The following is a 17,890-nucleotide window of genomic DNA, read 5'->3' as shown; positions in this document are numbered from 1 at the left end:
CCAATGCAGAGGTAGTCCAGCTGCTTCTCTTCACCTCAGACAGTGGCGGGAGGACAGTGGGCAGATGGCCAGGCCTGTCTCCACCCTCAGCTGAGCCCACAGTGTGTGGTCATCTCTGACTCCTATCCCTTGACCTAAGGTGTAACTGAGAATCCCACCTTCTTGATGGTCTCCCCTTATCTGCAGAGGACAGCCTGACTGCCCATTCACAGGGAAATGAGTCGAGTCCCCTCCCTTTCCTGCCACCCCCTATAGACCCATTCCCCTTCCTCCCTTGGACCTCAGCAGCTGAGGCCTTCTCCAGTCTGAGCTCACCTTCCACTTCCTCCAGGGCCCTCCATGCACTTTCAGCCCCACATTCCCAAGTATAAATATAAAGGTGCTCAAATCTAGAGATGGTGGCAGTGTAGGAGAATGCTGAGCTCACCTCTTACAATGAGAAAAATCAAATATATGCATATACAAAAAGCAATTACTCCTATGAGACAACTGAGGACTGAGTGAACAACAAACAAGAGAAAGAGACAATAGAGAATGCTAGGAAGCTGTGAGAGCCCTCTGGGAGCTATGGAAACTCCCAGCTAGAGGAATCTATGAACACTTGTTTAAGTCCCCTTCCACTTCCATAGGGTGGGTGGAGCTCTATTTGAGGCCTTTGGCCTACCTGCAAGATCACCCCAGCTACAGTGCCTGCAGCCTTTTCCCTCCAATGAAGGGAGCAACTAGGAACAACAGGGCAATACCACACGAACTTGCCAGGAAGGGAGGCCACTCAGCTTGGAAGGCCAGTGACCCAGGTGCCATAAGCACCTGCTCGGCTGCAACAAGCTTGCCAAAACTACAGGGCACATAAAGCCTACACAGAGGTTGCTTCTACACAGGACCACTTTTTGTACAGAGAGAAGCTGTATAGGGAAGACAGGGAAGCCACAGGAACTTTCCTGGGGCTGCAGGAATTCTCCAGGGTTGGAGGGGCAGGTGAGCACCATTGTTTATGTCCCCTCCACCTCCACAATGTGGGCGGGGACTCTAACCAGGTGCTCTGACCTACCACCTACAAGGTTGTTGCTGTACATTCCAAGACACATCACCCAAGCCTATTTCAGCCCAGAACAAAGGGAGCAAACACAATTAGCAGGACATTACTACATGCACCTGGCCTCCCCACCTGGAGCCACTTTAGCTTGGTAGGCCAGTGCCCCAGATGCTTTAGGCATCCACTTGGATCCTACCAGTCTGCCAAAACCACTGGTACACACAACCTAAACAGAGGCCTCTTCTACATAAGGCCACTTTTTTGAGACTAGGAGAGAGACCTATTTTGTCTAATTCATATAAACAAACATAAAAGTCAAATAAAATGAAAAGAGAGTCTCTACCAAATGAAGGAACAAGAAAAATCCCCGGGGGGTGGGGAACCCCTAAGAAAATGGAGATAAATAACTTGCCTGATAAAAATTTAAAGCAACAGTCATAAAGATGCTCACCAAACTTGTGAGTGGAATAGAGGAGCTTACAGGGAACTTCAACAAAGAATTAGAAAGTATAATACAGAACAAATCAGAGAAAAAGAATGCAGTATCAGAAATGAGAAACATCTAGAAGGAATCAACAGCAGACTAGCTAATATAGAATAGGTCGGCAACCAAGAAGACAGACTAGTGGAAATCAACCAATCAGAACAGCAAGAAGAAAAAATGTTTAGAAATGAGGTATAGTTTAAGGGACCTCTGTGATAACATTAAGCGCTCAAACATTCACATTATAGGGATCCCAGAAGAAGAGAGAAAGGAACAGAAACTTTATTTAAAGAAAGAATGGCTGAAAATGTTCCTAATCTGAGAAAGGAAACAGACATCCTGGAAGCACAGAGAATTCAAAACAAGATGAAACCAAAGAGACCCACAACAAGATATATTGTAATTAAAATAAAAATTAAAGAGGCAATCTTGAAGGAATCAAGAGGAAAACAATGAGTTTCATAAAAAGGAAATCCCACAAGGCTATCAGTTGATTTCTCAGCAGCAACTTTACATACCAAAAGGGTGTGACAAGACATCTTTAAAGTACTGAAAGAAAGGAACCTACCACCTAGAATAATTTATCCAGCATGGTTATCATTCAGAATTGAAGGATAAATAAGAGTTTCCTGGAGAAGCAAAAACTAAAGGAGTTCATCACCATTAAACCAGTTTTATAAAAAATATTAAAAGGTCTTCTTTAAACTGAAAAGGGAAGGCCATAACCAGAAATAAGAAAATTTGAAGAAGAAAATCTCACAGGTAAAGCCATATATTTAATAAATATAGCAAATCAGATATTTAAAAAGCTACTACAAAGGTCAAAAGAAAAGAGTATCAAACTCTACTCAAACTGCAATAAGTAGTTAGGAGGTACACAACACAACAAGATCTAAAACATAACATTGAAAACATCATGGGGGGGCAGTAAAAATGTAGTCCTTATAGAATATACTTGAACTAAAATGCCTATCAGCTTAAAATAGACTGCTATATAGGATGATATACATAAACCTTATAGTAGCTACAAACCAAAAACCTACAAAAGATATACAAAGAACAAAGAGAAAGGAACTCAAAGAAAATACTAAAGAAAAACAGCGAACCACAAGGGAAGAAATTAAGAGAAGAAAAGGAACCGAGAACTATAAAAACCGAAAACAATGAACGAAATGGCAATAAGTACATATATGTCAATAATTACTTTAGATGTAAATGGATTAAGTGCTCCAATAAAAAGACATAGGGTAGTTGAATGGATTAAAAAACATGACCCATCTGTATGTTGCTTACAAGAGACTTCGAATTGAAAGACACTTACAAAGTGAAATCAATAAGGAAACAGTGGCTTTAAATGACACTTTAAAGGCCAGGTGGACTTAATTGAAATTTTTTGAACATTTCATCCCAAAGCAGCAGAATATACATCCTTTTCAAGTGCACATCAAACATTTTCCAGGACAGACCACTTGTTAAGCCACAAAACAAGTCTCAATAAATTTAAAAAGACTGAAATCGTATCAAGCATCTTCTCCAATAACAAAAGTATGAAACTAGAACTCAATTACAAAAAGAAAACAAAAATACACAAACACATGGATGCTAAATAACACACCACTAAACAATGAATGGATTAACAACAAGATGAAGGAGGAAATCAAAAGACACCTTGAGGCAAAAGCAAACGAAAATACAATGACCCAAAAATCTATAGGGCACAGCCAAAGCAGTTCTAAGAGAGAAATTCATAGCATTACAGGCCTACTTCAAGAAACAAGAAAAATCTCAAATAATCTAGCCTTGAACCTACAAACTAGAAAAAGAACAAAGCCCAGAGTGAGTAGAAGGAATAAAATAATAAAGATCAGCAGAAATAAATGAAATAGAGACTAAAAATACAATAGAAAGGAACAATGATACCAAGAGCTGATTCTTTGGAAAAAAAAAAAAATCAATAAACCTTTAGCTAGATTCATCACGGAAAAAAAAAAAAAAAGAGGGCCCAAATAAAATCAGAAATGAAAGAGAAGTGACAACTGACACCACAGAAATACAAAGGATTAAAAAAATACCCCAACAATGATATGCTAACAAATTGGACAACCTGGAAGAAATGGATAAATTCCTAGAAACATACAATCTTCCAATACTGAATCAAGAAGAAAGAGAAAGTCTGAACAGACCAATAACTACTAATGAAATCAAATCAGTAATCAAAAAACTCCAAACAAAAGTCCTGAACCAGATGGCTTCACGGGTGAATTTTATCAAACATTCAAAGAATTAACACCTATCCTTCTCAAACTATTCCAAAAAATTGAAGAGGAGGAAGGCTCCCAAATTCATTTTACAAAGCCAGCACTACTCTGATACCAATACTAGACAAAGACACTACAAAAAAGAAGAGGAGAAGGAGGAGGAGGAGAAGGAATGAAGGAAGAAGGAAGAAGAAGAAAATTATAGGCCAATATCCCTGATGAACATAGATGCAAAAATTCTCGACAAAATATTAGCAAATCAAATTCATCAATAAACTGAAAAGATCATACACTGTGATCAAATGGAATTTATTCCCAGGATGCAAGCCTGGTTCAATATCTAAAAAACAATTAATGTGATATACCATATAACCAAAATGAAGGATAAAAAACACATGATCATATCAATAGATGCAGGAAAAGTATTTGATGAAATCTAACATCTATTTATGATAAAAACTCTCAGCAAAGTGGGGACAGAGGGACCATACTTCAGCATAATAAAGGCCACATATGATAAACCAACAGCTAACATATTCAAAAGCTGAAAGCTTTTTCTTTAAGATCAAGAACAAGATAAGGATATCCACTTTCATCACTTTTATTCAACTTAGTATTGGAGGTCCTAGCCACGGCAATCAGACAAGAAAAAGAAATAAAGGCATCCAAATTGAAAAGGAAGAAGTAAAACTCTCATTAGTTGCAGATGACATGATACTACATATAAAGAATGCACAAGATTACACCAAAAAACTATTAGAATAAATTAGTTCAGTAAAAGCAAGATACAAAATTAATAATCAGAAATAGGCTGCATTTTTATACAGCAATAACAAACTATCAGAAAGAGAAATTAAAAAATCCTACTTACAACAGCATCAAAAAGAAGACAATACCTAGGAATAAATTTAACCAAGGAGGTAAAAGACCTGTACTCAGGACACTAAAAGACACTAAAGAAAGAAATTTAAGAACACACAAATAAATAGAAGGATATACCTTGCTCATGGATAGAAAGAATTAACATCGTTAAAATGCAAAGCAATCTATAGATTCAATATAATCCCTACTGAAATGGCATATTACATAGAACTACAACACGTAGTTCTAAATGTGGTTCCATATAAAAAAGTTTGGGATGGTGAAGAAAACCATCCAAAAAACAACAAAAACCTACTGAATGGGAGATCTTCTGAAATGATACATTCAATAAGGGATTAATATCCAAAATATATAAGAAACTCATATAACACCAAAAAACAAGCAATCCAATTAAAAAATGGGCAGAGGACTTGAACTAATGTTTCTCCAAAGAGGACATATAGATGGCCAACAGGCATTTGAAAAGATGCTCGACATCTAATTATCAGAGAAATGCAAATTAAAACCACAATGAGATACCACCTCGCACTTGTCAGAATGATTGTCATCAATGAATCAACAAACAAGTGTTGGCGAGAATGCAGACAAAAGGGAATCCTCATGCACTGTTGGTAGGTTTGTAAATTAGTGTAGCTGCTATGGAAAACAGCATGGAGATTCTTCAAAAAATTAAAAATAGAGTTGCCATATGATCCAGCAATTCCATTTCCAGGTATTTATCCAAAGAAAACAAAAACACTAATTTGAAAAGATGTATGCAGCCCTATGTTCATTGCAGCATTAAGAGATTTGGACAGATGAATGCATAAAGATGTGACACACATATACAATGGACTATTACTCAGCCATACAAAAGAATGAAGTTTGCCATTTGTGTCAACTCAGATGGACTTAGAGAGTATTATGTTAAGTGAAATAAGTCAAAGACAAATATCATATGATTCCCCTTAGACATGAAATCAAAAAAAAAAAAAAAACAAATAAAGACAGACCCACAGATATATAAAACAAACTAACAGTTCCAAAATGGGGAGGGGGGAATAAATGAATGGTTAAAAAAAAAGTGCCCAAATCGCTCACATTCTTTAACAAACAACGACACATGCCATCCTTTTTTTTAGGCAGAAGGAGAATACACCATTCCCTGGAGCAGAGTCCACAGAACAGGCTCTCCACCAGGAATTAGGACATTCTCATATACTTGGCCACTGTCACAGTGACCTCTCCCATCACAGCTTCTTCCACAAATGGCCTGCCTGAGTCTGGCTGGGGTGGGCTCCTGCAGTACCCTGGCCTCAGTGACTGCTCATGGCACATGGTAATTAGAGCAGGAATCTTGATTACCTTTCCTACCGAGATGAAAGGCCGGGGCCAAGGTGAGGCAGTGATTTGCCTAGGGCTGAGGAGTATTTCAAGACAGTGCCAGGAACAAGCCACGGGTGCCCCAGGCCCATGCGGCCTCTCATCAAGGCAACCTCCTCACAAATTGCTGTCCTCTGTCCATGAAGCCAAATCCCCTCAACCGCACCATGAACACCAGGCCCGGAGGCCTTTTGTAGAGGCAGCAAAGACCTAGCACCAGTTTATGGAGTCGCTTCCCTCTGGCCACAAGCCAGCCCAGAGCTGCCTCATTCTCCCCACCCCAACCAGGCCTGCTCAGGACCACCATGCCAGTCCCATTGTGCCCCCTCAAAGGCAGGTACATTGTTGAGTGAAAACCACCTCAACTTAAACCATACCACAGAGGACCACATGCTGTCCACATACACCACATTGTCCAGAGACACAGACGCCTGTCACACAGAAATGAACAATCACATAGAGACAAAAAGAGAAGGACACACAAGGTATATAGCCAGATGCACGGTCCCACGATGACATGTCTGCTATTAGCAGGAACAGATACAACACAGGAGGAAAATCTAGACTTCTAAGCCATGCAGTCACATGCTTAGTCACACCTGCAGCTGCACAATCACACACCCACCCCAATGCTACACAGCTGCCGAGTCCCAAGCACTTCTGCACTCTCATACAGGTACCCTGGAACACCTGCATGCTCACAACCACCAGATTACACACCATCTCCCCAGGGCAGGCATTCCCCTCCACACACACCCCCTCACACCTGCGCATCATTCAGGGGCACAGCCACTGCCAGGTCACCCCATTCCAGGCACATGGATCCCGGAGTTGCACTCACAGTCAACTGCCTCCTCCCTCTTTCCCTCCGTTCCAGGGCTGGTCTAAAAGCGGAACAAAAGCCCAGTGTCCCCTCCTCCCCTCCCCCCTCCTCTCCCCTTCCTTCTGGCGTCCAGCCCCTTTGTCCTCCTGCAGCAGCTGAGCCTGAGCAGCAGTCCAGGCAGAGCAGTAAGGACATTGGAGTCCAGGCTGCCACGGGTGCAGGCAGGACAGGAGTGGTCCGTGTAAGAGCAGTAGCTGCAAGACACCTGCGAGAGGGTGTGGCCAGGTAAGTGCCAGGTACATCTGGGGTGGGACTTAGGACACAGGGCTGCCCCAGCTTTGTGGTGTCTGTAAATCTGAGCATATCTGTGTGAGAGAGTGTGAGTATGAAGAGACAGGGTGGCACATCAACTTTTAGGGGCTGGGTCTCTCAGTCTGCATCAGGACCTATGACTTAAGGTGTCAAGACTCTTAGCTGGGATGGGAGAATGCCGGATTATGCTCTGCCTGAAATTCCTACCTTCCATCCTCCAGCTGCGCATCCTCTAGCCCCCAGACTGAGAATCTCCAAGATGGAAGTTGGGTCTGATGTCCCTGGGTGTCCACAGTGCCCAGAGCAGTAGACAGCAGCACAGAATGAATGAAAAAGTACTGGTGCACTTCCCAGGAGGTGACACGCTTGCTCTCTCAGACAGTACCTTCTGCCATGAGACATCTCTGCAGGGGGAAGTCCTTCTTTATGCTGATGAGACCTGCCCTCTTGGATCTCAGTTCAAAGTGCTGCTGCTTTCTCAGTCCGGGGAGAATAGAGTGGGGCAGCATGCTCTGATGACCTCTCTTACTATCCTCCTCTGGTCTTGGGCTGCTCCTTGGGACATGCCCCCACTCTAGCAATGTGGCTGGGCTGCTAGACATGCAGAGTCAGAAGGCAGGTGCAGCGCCCAGCCCCTCTACTTAGGCAAAGTTGTTAACTTCTCAGGAACCTATGATTCCTATGGATTCCTTCTCAGGTTTCCTATGATTCTGAAGGGGGACGGATCCACTGCCCAGGATGACCCTAGCATGAGTAGTAAAAGCCAGGCTGACACTGGGCAAGATCTGACCTCCAGGGCAGAATGGTCTCAGAGGAGGCAGAGCAGCTGGGATCAGCAGAATGGAGGGACAGGCAAGGGGCAGAGGCCAGAGCTGCACTCCTGTAAAGCAACCACATAAAGGAGTAAGCTCCCTGTCCCTGGAGGTGTGCGAGCTGTATGTTCACAATGGCCAAATCATGACCAGGACCATACAGCCCTGCAGTTTATATAGTGCTTTCACCAACACCCCTCCTTTAATTTTCACAGCAACCTCTGAAGGGCAGGTTCCCTCTGTGTACTTGTTTCCTCAGGCAAAATTAAAAGAGGTTGGGGCTCTAAAGAAACTTTTCAGGGCCCTGAGGATCAAATGAAATAATTTATAAAAAAGCAACGAGGTGTACTCCTTTCCTCCTGAGTAAAAACAATGTAAGGAACATTTGCTGCGTTTGTACTTTTGCACCTAGCACTTTTCATATATTCCATTTAAGAGTCACAAAATCACAACTCTGTGGGGTAGGCATTCCCATTTCGGATGACGAAACTGAAAGGGAGTGATTTGCATACATCACACAGAGAGTCAATGTTAGAGGCAGGATTAGAACCCTGATCAATCTTTAGGGCTGGGCTCTTTCTACTTCCCCACAGTGCTTCCTTGAGAACAGAGGGCCAGTTTGCCTGTCAGCCTGGGCTCTAACCTCATGCCCTCCTTCCCCTTGAGCCTTTGCACAGTCTGTTTTCTCAGCTGGAGACTTCCTCCCTCCATTCCCTTCCTGTCACCTGGCTAATTCTACCTATCCTCCTCAGTCTGAAGGTCCCCTCCTCAAGGATGCCTTGCCTGACTCCCCACAACTGGGATTTAGTGCCCCTTCTAAGAGCTCCCTTAATACTCTGTACTTCCCACGGGCCACCAAGCTGTGAGCTCACTGAAGAGAGGGACCAGGAATACCTACCTACCTTGCTCACTGCCTGGCACAATACATACTTGTTTAATACATTCACTGGACCTTGAACAGGTATTGAGTGCCTGTGCTGTTTGGGGATGGGTGGGTATTAAACGGAACAAAATGTCAGGATTTGCTCATTGGGGAGCACCTACAGGAGATCAGCGGGAAACAGAACAGGGTGAGGAGGAGGTAGAGTTATACCCACACACACACTGGGTCTCTGTGGGGTAGCCTAAATCCCTTGACCAAAAGCTACAGCTCCTATCAGGAGATACTTTGTGCAGGTTCCAGAAGCTTCCCAGCCTTGAAGACCTTTTAGAGGTAAAGGCTCCCTAGAGTTGGTAGCCACGTGGCACGTCTCTATCCCTTGTGGGAGTCCCTAAACACTGTTTATGCTTTTGCAAATCATTTCTTTATTAGAATCTCCTCAAATTACCAAAATTGAGAGCGTGCCATCTGTTTCCTGACGATACTAATCGGAAACAGCTTAACAAATTTGAAGAACAGGAAGGGTAATACGGCTGAAGCGGGTAAGCGAGAAAGTGCTACAGCTAAGGCAGGCCCAAGCCCCTCAGTTAGGCAGGGACTAGATCCTTGCAGCCATTAGGAATCTGGGTGGATGGGTGAATGGAAGGACGAGCAGTTGAATGAATGAAAGCGCAATACTTACATTCATGCAGCCTGTGATGAGGGGCCTCCTGCCTTCTATCAGGCCCCAGCCAGGATTTCCCAACGCCGTTTGTGTTCTCCACCCAGCAGGATGCTGGAGGGAAAGGAGGCGCCGTGCACAGGGTCCTGCCACGCGCAGCGCGTCCTGCAGACCCTCAACGCGTACCGGCGGAGCGGTACCCTCACCGACGTGGTACTGCGCGCCGGCGGCCGCGACTTCCCATGCCACCGAGCCGCTCTCAGCGCGGGCAGCACGTACTTCCGCAGCCTGTTCGCGGCCGGGCGGCCGGAGCGCGGCCTGGCCTTGGTGCCGGTGGTGCCTGAGACACTGAGCGCGGGACCGGAAGGGACTGCAGCAGCGCTGTCTGTGGTGCTAGACTACGTGTACGGCGCGGGAGTGCGGCTGTGCGCGGAGGACGAGGCCGCCGCCGTGCTGGCGCTGGCCGGGCGGCTGGGCGTGGAGGGCCTGCGCGAGGCCTGCGCACGCTTCCTGGAGAGCCGCCTGCGAGCCGCCAACAGCCTGGCGCTACGCCGCGTGGCCACCGCCTTCTCGCTAGCCTCGCTGGCGGAGCGCTGTGGCCGCGTACTGCGCCAGGCCTTCACCGAGGTGGCGCGCCACGCAGACTTCCTGGAGCTGGCGCCGGACGAGGTGGCAGCGCTTCTGGCCGACCAGGCGCTGGGCGTAGCGCGCGAGGAAGCCGTGTTTGAGGCGGCCATGCGCTGGGTGCGTCACGACGCGCCGGCCAGACGCGGGCAGCTGCGGCGCCTGCTGGAGCACGTGCGCCTGCCACTGCTGGCGCCCGACTACTTCCTGGAGAAGGTAGAGGCTGACGAGCTGCTGCGGGCCTGTGGCGAGTGCCGTCCGCTGCTACTGGAGGCGCGTGCCTGCTTCATCCTGGGCCGAGAGGCCGGCGCGCTGCGAGCCCGACCGCGGAGGTACTGATCCCACCGTCGCACGCCCCCTTGCCTCTTGCCCTTCGTTATTCCCGCTTTCTTTAACCACTCATTCATTCCTCCATTATCCTTTGATTCAATTACTTAACCGTGCCTCTTGAATGAGATTCATTCATTCATTCAATAAACATTTCATAGGCTTGGTGCTGGGCAGTCTGCCCTTGAAGAGTTAACAAACAATCCAGTAAGGGAGGTGCAGGGATCTCATACCCTATGCACACTCTTTCTCTTGCCTATCCGTTCATAATTCTGAGTGCTCCCTGTGCAGGTCTTGTGCTGGGTGCCTAGCACTCAAGAGTGATTTGGAAACACCCTATGCGTTCCAAGTTAGTAAGGGCTCAAGTTAGTAAGGCATATAAATAGCCTGGAACATCACACTGGGAGACTGCGGTGAATTAGTCCAAGGTGGTCTGTCATCCTCCCAGAGATAGAAGACAGGGACTCCTCTGTCTTACCACTGTATCTCCAACACTAAGCACAGGGTCTGGTACAAAGAAGATGCTCAATATTTGTTAAAGGAATTAGTAGGAAACCAATGATTTTCTAAAACTAAAGGGTTTGGGAATTCTGGTGGGGTCAGAAGCTCAGTGGGAGGAGAGAATGCTTTGCGGAAACGGGGCATAGCCTGGTTCAATGGGATTAGTGATCAGCGTATGGGTTTAGGAGCTGCTTATAGGAGGAGGGAGGCAGCAGAATTAGGTCACAGAACCATGAAGAGAATGGGTTAGCGTCAGACAAATTTGAGTTTGAATTCCAGCTATTTCACTTGTTTACATGACTTTGGATAAGCTGAAGTTGGAGCCTCAGTTTCTTCTGTAAAAGGAGTAATAATTCCTGCCCAATAGAACTGGTATAAAGATTAAACTAGATAGTTTTTCTAAGTAAGGTTAAGGGCCTATGTAAAGATTACTTCTGTAACTAAGAGGTCAGTAGAATGGAGGTAAGGATTAGTGACCCTCGTGCCATCAATACTCAGAGGGAAGGTTGAGGGTGACAGTGTCCAGCATGGGGGTTACAAAGGGGTCAAAAGGGCATGGAAGGGTAGTAGGATGGTACAGTGTGGGCAATAAGAGGGTGAGAAAGGAGCAAAACTTGAATATGGATCAACGGATATTGGGCTTATCCCCACGCCAGATTCATGGATCTCGCTGAAGTGATCGTTGTCGTTGGTGGTTGTGACCGCAAGGGGCTCCTGAAGCTGCCCTTCGCAGAAGCCTACCACCCGGAAAGCCGGCGCTGGACCCCACTACCCAGCCTGCCTGATTACAGGCGTTCAGAGTTCGCCACCTGTGCTCTCCGCAATGACATCTACGTCTCTGGTGAGGACAGGGCTGAAGTAGAAGCCCCACAGGATTGGCTCATCACCTCCCTTGAACCGCCCCTTTGCTTTTCCCTCCAACTGGGAGATAGGGGCGGGATTTTTCCTGATACCCTACAGTTATTGGCTGAAACGGAATGTAGTCTTGCTGAACCAGTCACTGGTGTGACCCCCTTTATTTGGTAAAGAGAGGTTAAGAATTTCCCCACTGTCTCAAAATTGGCAAAGCGAGGAAGAGCACAGATCTGTCTGATACCAACACACTGTGCCCTCCCGAGATTCAAGCCCTAGAAACTCAGAACAAAACACAGTCCCTGCTTCCCGGAATATCCTAGAGAGGGGAACACAGACTTCACTTTACCACCAGGCAGAATTTGATGGGGAATCCCACTAGGGTAATTCTACTCAGGGAATCTGGCCCAACTTGGAGGGAACAACATAGGCAAAGGCATGAAAGTGTGGAAAGGAACTCAGGGTATTAAGGGTTCTAAAATGCAGACTGAGTGTGTCTGGGAGAGGAGGGGAAGCCACTGTAGATGAGGCAGGAAAAGGAGTCTGGAGTCAGATCAGAGAGGCTTCGACTCCAGGCCTAGGTAGACTGCACTTGATGTTGTAGGGAGCTATGGCTGCTTGGGAAGGATGAGCAGAAGAATGAGCCAGGAAAACCTCAGAGACCATCCAGGCTACACTTTATCACTGACTAGCTTATCCGAGGCCACTGATGGCCTTTGAGCAACATGTGAGGCCTCTGCTGGGTGCCACTGGAAATACAGAAGCAAGGACTACAAAATAGATGTGGCTCAGACTAAGGGATGCAGTCAAGATTGTCCCTGGGGAGGCTACTCCTGAGATGTCAATACCTAGTCAGGAACCCCGGGGCAGCCAGATGGGGGGCACCCCACAGCCTGCATCTCCCAGTGCTTGACCCATGGGGTGTGCTGTATCCTTCACTAGCACCAATGTTGGGTTTGAGGGCTGGAAGCTCTGGTTCTGATCAGTGCTCTGGCAGTGAAAGGCCATGTGATCTCCAACAGGTCCTTCCTGGTGTTTTAAGCCTCATCTGAGTTTCCTATCTGTAAACTCGGAACAATAATCCCAACACCTCACAGAGGGAAGAGAATAGACATGGAGTCATGAAGGTGAAGGCAGAAGTGAGACATGATTATTGGGTCACCCTCTACTCCTCCCCATCCTAGTGCAGTTGGCTCTGCTTTCTCTCTGCCTCCGTGCATTCCTGATGCTTGTCTGGGCACCCTTTGCACTCATGCCTTCAGTAGAATTCTAAAGTGCCCCCTTCTTTGCCTCACTGAGCACAGAGCCTGGCACCTCACCAGAAGGCACCCAGTAAAGATTAATTCCTTCTCCCTGAATCTCTCAGGCCTCTCCCCTCAAGAGTCCCTGCCTGTTGTCTTAATTCAGACCTTCCCAGCACTTGTTCAAAGCACACAGTCTGGGTCAAAGGCCTGAAGTCTCACTTGAGTCCAGAAGGATGTCCTTCCTGCTGTCTACTCTTAACCCTTCCTTTGGATCTAGAGGCCACAGCTGTTTCTCTCTCCCCAGGAGGCCACATCAACAGCCGTGATGTGTGGATGTTTAGCTCCCATCTACACACCTGGATCAAGGTGGCCTCACTGCACAAGGGCAGGTGGAGGCACAAGATGGCCGTCATGCATGGACAGGTAGGGGATATGCAGCAGCTACGACCCTGATGCCCAAGGTATAGATCTATAGATATCCTTAGGGAAGGCCCTCTAAGACCCTCTCTTTGTAAGAAGGGATCTAAGGCCTCAAAAAGGAAAGGACTTGACTAAGATCACATAATAATGCTAATAGTAATTACCGTAATAGTATAGCCTAGTGGTCAAAGGTTTGAATCTTGACTTTGCCACTTAAGACCAAAAAACCCTACAGAACTGCCAATTATCTTTGTAAGCTGCATCCCCAAATTAGAAATGCAAATAAAAGTGCTTCTTAGAATCATTTGGGTAAGGTAGTAAACCCTTAATTACTAGCTATTACTTAGCATCAGCTTGGGGCCAAGTTTTTACAGATCATCTCAGCATTCAGTACCCGTCTTATCTCCTGCTAATGAGAAGAAATCTGCTAAGGGGGTTCAGTAACTGGGATTCTCTCTGGGTAGGTCTGGCCCTCATACTGGAGTGGGATAGCTTCCATCTTGGCATTGCGGCCAAGATGCAGCTGGCCCTGACTCTGGGCGGGCCCTGTCCTAACCTGCAGCTTTTTGCCGTGGGCGGCTTCGATGGCCTGCAGCGCCTGTGCAGCGTGGAGCGCTACGACCCCTTCTCCAACACCTGGGCGCCTGCAGTGTCTCTCCTGGAGGCTGTGAGCTCTGCTGCCGTGGCGTCCTGTGCCGGCCAGCTCTATGTGATCGGGGGTGCCGGGCAGGCCGGCATCAGCACAGACAAGGTGGGCATGGAGAGGGTACTGGGGGCCTGCTGTGTTCAGGCCTTGAGCAGGCACATTCCTGTCCTAGTCCATTTTCTCACTTTATCCCGTCAACAATCCTGAGGAGTAAGCCCCATGTTTGAGGCAAGACAGTGAGTTCAGAGATGACTCCAAGGTCACACAGTTGGTCAGCAACACAGCTGAGCCCAGATGTTTGGCTTGGGTGAGGGCAACAGTGGGATTAAAATGTTTCTCTGCCATTCAAAAAAATAATACACAGATGTGGTTCCATAGTGTAGTGGTTAGCACGTCTGTTTTCCATGCAGAAGGTCCTGGGTTCGTGCCCCAGTGGAGCCACAGTCCATGGTCTACAGCCATGCCACCCTGAACAAACCTGATGTCTGATCTTGGAAGCTAAGCAGGGTCAGACCTGTTTAGTACTTGGATGGGAGACCACCTAGGAAGACCAGGTGCTGTAGGCATAAATCATAATAAATAATTAAAATAATAACTCATAGAAAATTTAGAAAACAAGAGAAACAGAGTAACAATAACCCATAATTCCCCCTACCTCAGGATAACTACTATTAATATTTTGGTGCATTGCCTCCAGCCTTCCTTTGAATTGACTTTCGCTTTTCTGTTTTAGTTTTATGTTCTGTTAGTAAAATTTTGCATTCTTTTTATTCTTCTTTAAGTAGAAACACTTTACACATACTTAGCAGTTTTTCACAGCCATCATTTCAGTGTCTGTAATATGCCACTGAGTAGATGAACTATAGTCTACTAACTTAATTTTCTGTTGTTGGACATTTAGGCTTTTTGTGAATAAAATCGTAACAGCTCTCTCCCACCCCTGATGGCTTCTTTGCATCTTTCCAAACTAAGATCACTCACCCCTCCTTATCCCCTGACTTCATTCCCCCTGCACACCTTCCTGGGGCTGGCTGTGGAACTGCCTCATTTAGTACCCTTTCATGCAGCACTGTTTGTTATAGGCCATTTTTTTGGAGGTGGGGAGGGGGCGGGGTCTCCAACGAAACAATGGAAATGGAGTAAAGGTGAGCAGGCAAGAACAGGTACGAACCCTCAGGAATTGTAAAAGGCGTCTTAAACACCTATGGGACAGGGAGGCCTGTGGACAGCTGTAGGAATGTGAGCTGCAAGACACTTCAGCTGGAATCTTGTCATGACCTCAGAGCACCAGGAAGAGGGAAGAGGGTTGATTGACGAGTGACGATGTTTGCAGCCAGGAACATATCTCCATGGGGACCTGCTCTGAGGACCCTCTATAGTGCTAATGCAGATGGTACCTCCATCTCCTGGGATGGAGGCCTCTCCTTGGACCTTGAAAAATGAGGAAGCTTTCGACACAGGGAGTCCAGGGGTAGGGGACAGAAGATGGAAGTAGATTGAGCATACTTGAGGGTAGGGACAGTGGATTTCCTCTAATCACCTAGATGCTAGCTCAGTCTATGGGACAGAGGCACATGTTGTGTTGGATGAGTTCCTCTGACAGAGAGAGGTGGGAGTGCATGGGCAACAGGGTGGTTGTGGGGTAGGGCTTCACCACTAATGATCCTCCTGCCCCCCAGGTACAGTGCTTTGACCCCAAGGAGGACCGGTGGAGCCTGCGGTCACCAGCGCCCTTCTCACAACGATGTCTCGAGGCTGTCTCCCTTGAAGATACCATCTATGTAGTAGGGGGCCTCATGAGCAAAATCTTCACCTACAACCCTGGTACAGACGTTTGGAGGGAGGCAGCTGTGCTCCCCAGCCCTGTGGTAAGTGGAGACCTTTAGGGATGGCCCTGGTACTGCTTCCATTGAAGAGAGGGAAGACTTACTTCTAACGATCTGGATCTTGGAGGTAGTAAGTCTTGTGTCTGACCCCATGCTAGGTGGTTTTACATAGTTCTCTAGCTTTGTCCTTACAATGATAATGAGCCCTGCATTTCACAGAGACTAGCCTTGGAGAGACTGAAGCTCCAGTCCAAGGCCACCAATTACATCATGTAAAGGCAGAGCCTGGACCCCCAGTCCCAAGTGCTATAGCCTTGGATGGGAGGCAGGTCTAAATGACCCTGCACTTTCACCTGTTTTGAGGGCCACTAGCTGGTAGCCTTCTGTGGGAGTTTGTGGGGCATGGAGAAGGGACTTGCTAAATTACCCTGCCCCAGTGATATCAGAGAAGGGAGGCCCAGGCCCCAGATGCTCTGGCCTCTGTATGCCTTGCCTCTCCCACCTTCTGTCACCTCTCCTGAAACTCTGGAGAGACTATATAGGGGTGTGGTTACACTGGTGGTCCCTACCACTTCTGACTTTCATTGATTCTAAGAGCATGAGATTTCTGGTTTCTCTGAGTCTGAGATCCTAAGATGGCGGTCATGGTCATTGTTGTTGTTATTGAAGTACTTACTGTATTCAGGCACTATGTTAAGTGCTTTACATGCTTAACCCCATTAACTGTTAAGGGAACCTTATGATAAAGGTACTATTGTTCTTCTCACTTTTAAAGAAACCAAGGTCCAAAGAGGTTAAGTGACTTGTCCAAGGCTATTCATTTAGTAAGGGTCAAACCAGAGCTTCCTGCCTTCTATCCAATTTCTTGTCTCTCTACTATCCAGATTACATGCTCATATTCTGTGGGTCAAGGTTTTGTTGTCTGGCCTGGCCAGCCAGGGATAAAGGGAGCCCCAGGCTGGACCCCATAGCTGATTGTCTTTCTGTTTGTCCATCCAGGAGAGCTGTGGCGTGACTGTGTGTGACGGGAAGGTCCACATCCTTGGTGGGCGGGATGATCACGGGGAAAGCACCAATAAGGTCTTCACCTTTGACCCTAGCAGTGGGCAGGTGGAGGCCCAGCCGTCCCTGCAGCGCTACACCAGTTCCCATGGCTGCGTCACCATTGTCCAGAGCCTGGGCAGGTGACTCAGACTTGGACAGCCTAAGTTGGGAGGCAGAGAAAAGAGGGAGAACTCAGGCTCACTACTCTGCTTCTCTCATGGCACCTCCATGGAAATAGCCCCTTGTCGCTCGCCCCCTTTTTTGTAGAAATAAAACCTCATTCAAAGGTTTAGTCTGTGTTCCAGCTCAAGCCTGCTTTTCCTGGAGAAGTATCAACTCCCTGCTTTGACTCTGTAAAGCACCTTCATACGTTACTTCATTTATTTTCATAATAGAAGTGTGGACATTTTTTTTTAATTATGAAATATTCCATGCATAAAAGAATATATATTTTTTGTACAGTTTAAGAATAAAATGTGTTCTTAACACATAGCTTAAGAAATAGAACATTACAAATGTCTTTTTAAGCTCCAGTGTCTATTCTCAAACCCATGCCCTTCCCACACTCCTCCCAGAGGTAATCACTATCCTCACTTTGAGATTATCAACACTTTTAGCCAGAAAATTATTAGTATCTGTATTTTACAGAGAAGGCTTTGCTTTGAAAAGGTAAGGAGAATCACCCAGGGCAACATATTTAGTAAGTGGCAGAGTCTTTGATTCTTAAAATTTCATGAATCCTCAGGATCAATGAGGCACTTGTGGTCAAGATGGTTCTCTCTTTCTAAACCAACCCACTCCAATTCAAACACCTAAGCAATGACAGACAAAATTCAAAGCCAGACAACTGAAAAGACAGAGGTATGGGCTCATAGGTAAGCAAACATGACTAAGGA

The 17,890-nt window shown here is 46.5% G+C and overlaps 1 protein-coding gene, 1 non-coding gene and 1 pseudogene across 2 annotated transcripts; all 3 read left to right on the top strand.

Annotated features, from left to right (window-relative positions):
• Positions 1–5,653: 5,653 nt before the first annotated feature.
• KLHL35 (kelch like family member 35) lies at positions 5,654–17,393 on the top strand. Its single transcript, XM_039848077.1, has 7 exons — positions 5,654–7,130; positions 9,618–10,466; positions 11,619–11,803; positions 13,363–13,481; positions 14,041–14,229; positions 15,804–15,992; positions 16,950–17,393. The coding sequence occupies exons 1-7, from the start codon at positions 6,652–6,654 to the stop codon at positions 17,136–17,138; spliced, it is 2,199 nt and encodes a 732-aa protein (XP_039704011.1). The 5' UTR covers positions 5,654–6,651; the 3' UTR covers positions 17,139–17,393.
• On the top strand, positions 14,493–14,565 carry TRNAG-UCC (transfer RNA glycine (anticodon UCC)). The gene has a single exon. It is a non-coding gene; the product is annotated as a tRNA-Gly (tRNA).
• Positions 14,575–14,690, top strand: LOC120590648 (uncharacterized; annotated as a pseudogene).
• Positions 17,394–17,890: the final 497 nt, after the last annotated feature.

Source organism: Pteropus medius, unplaced genomic scaffold (assembly GCF_902729225.1).
Source record: "Pteropus medius unplaced genomic scaffold, Ma_sr-lr_union100, whole genome shotgun sequence".
Classification (NCBI taxonomy): Eukaryota; Metazoa; Chordata; class Mammalia; order Chiroptera; family Pteropodidae; genus Pteropus; species Pteropus medius.
The sequence above is the reverse complement of the archived record's forward strand: the minus strand, read 5'-3'. Positions and strand labels throughout refer to the sequence as shown.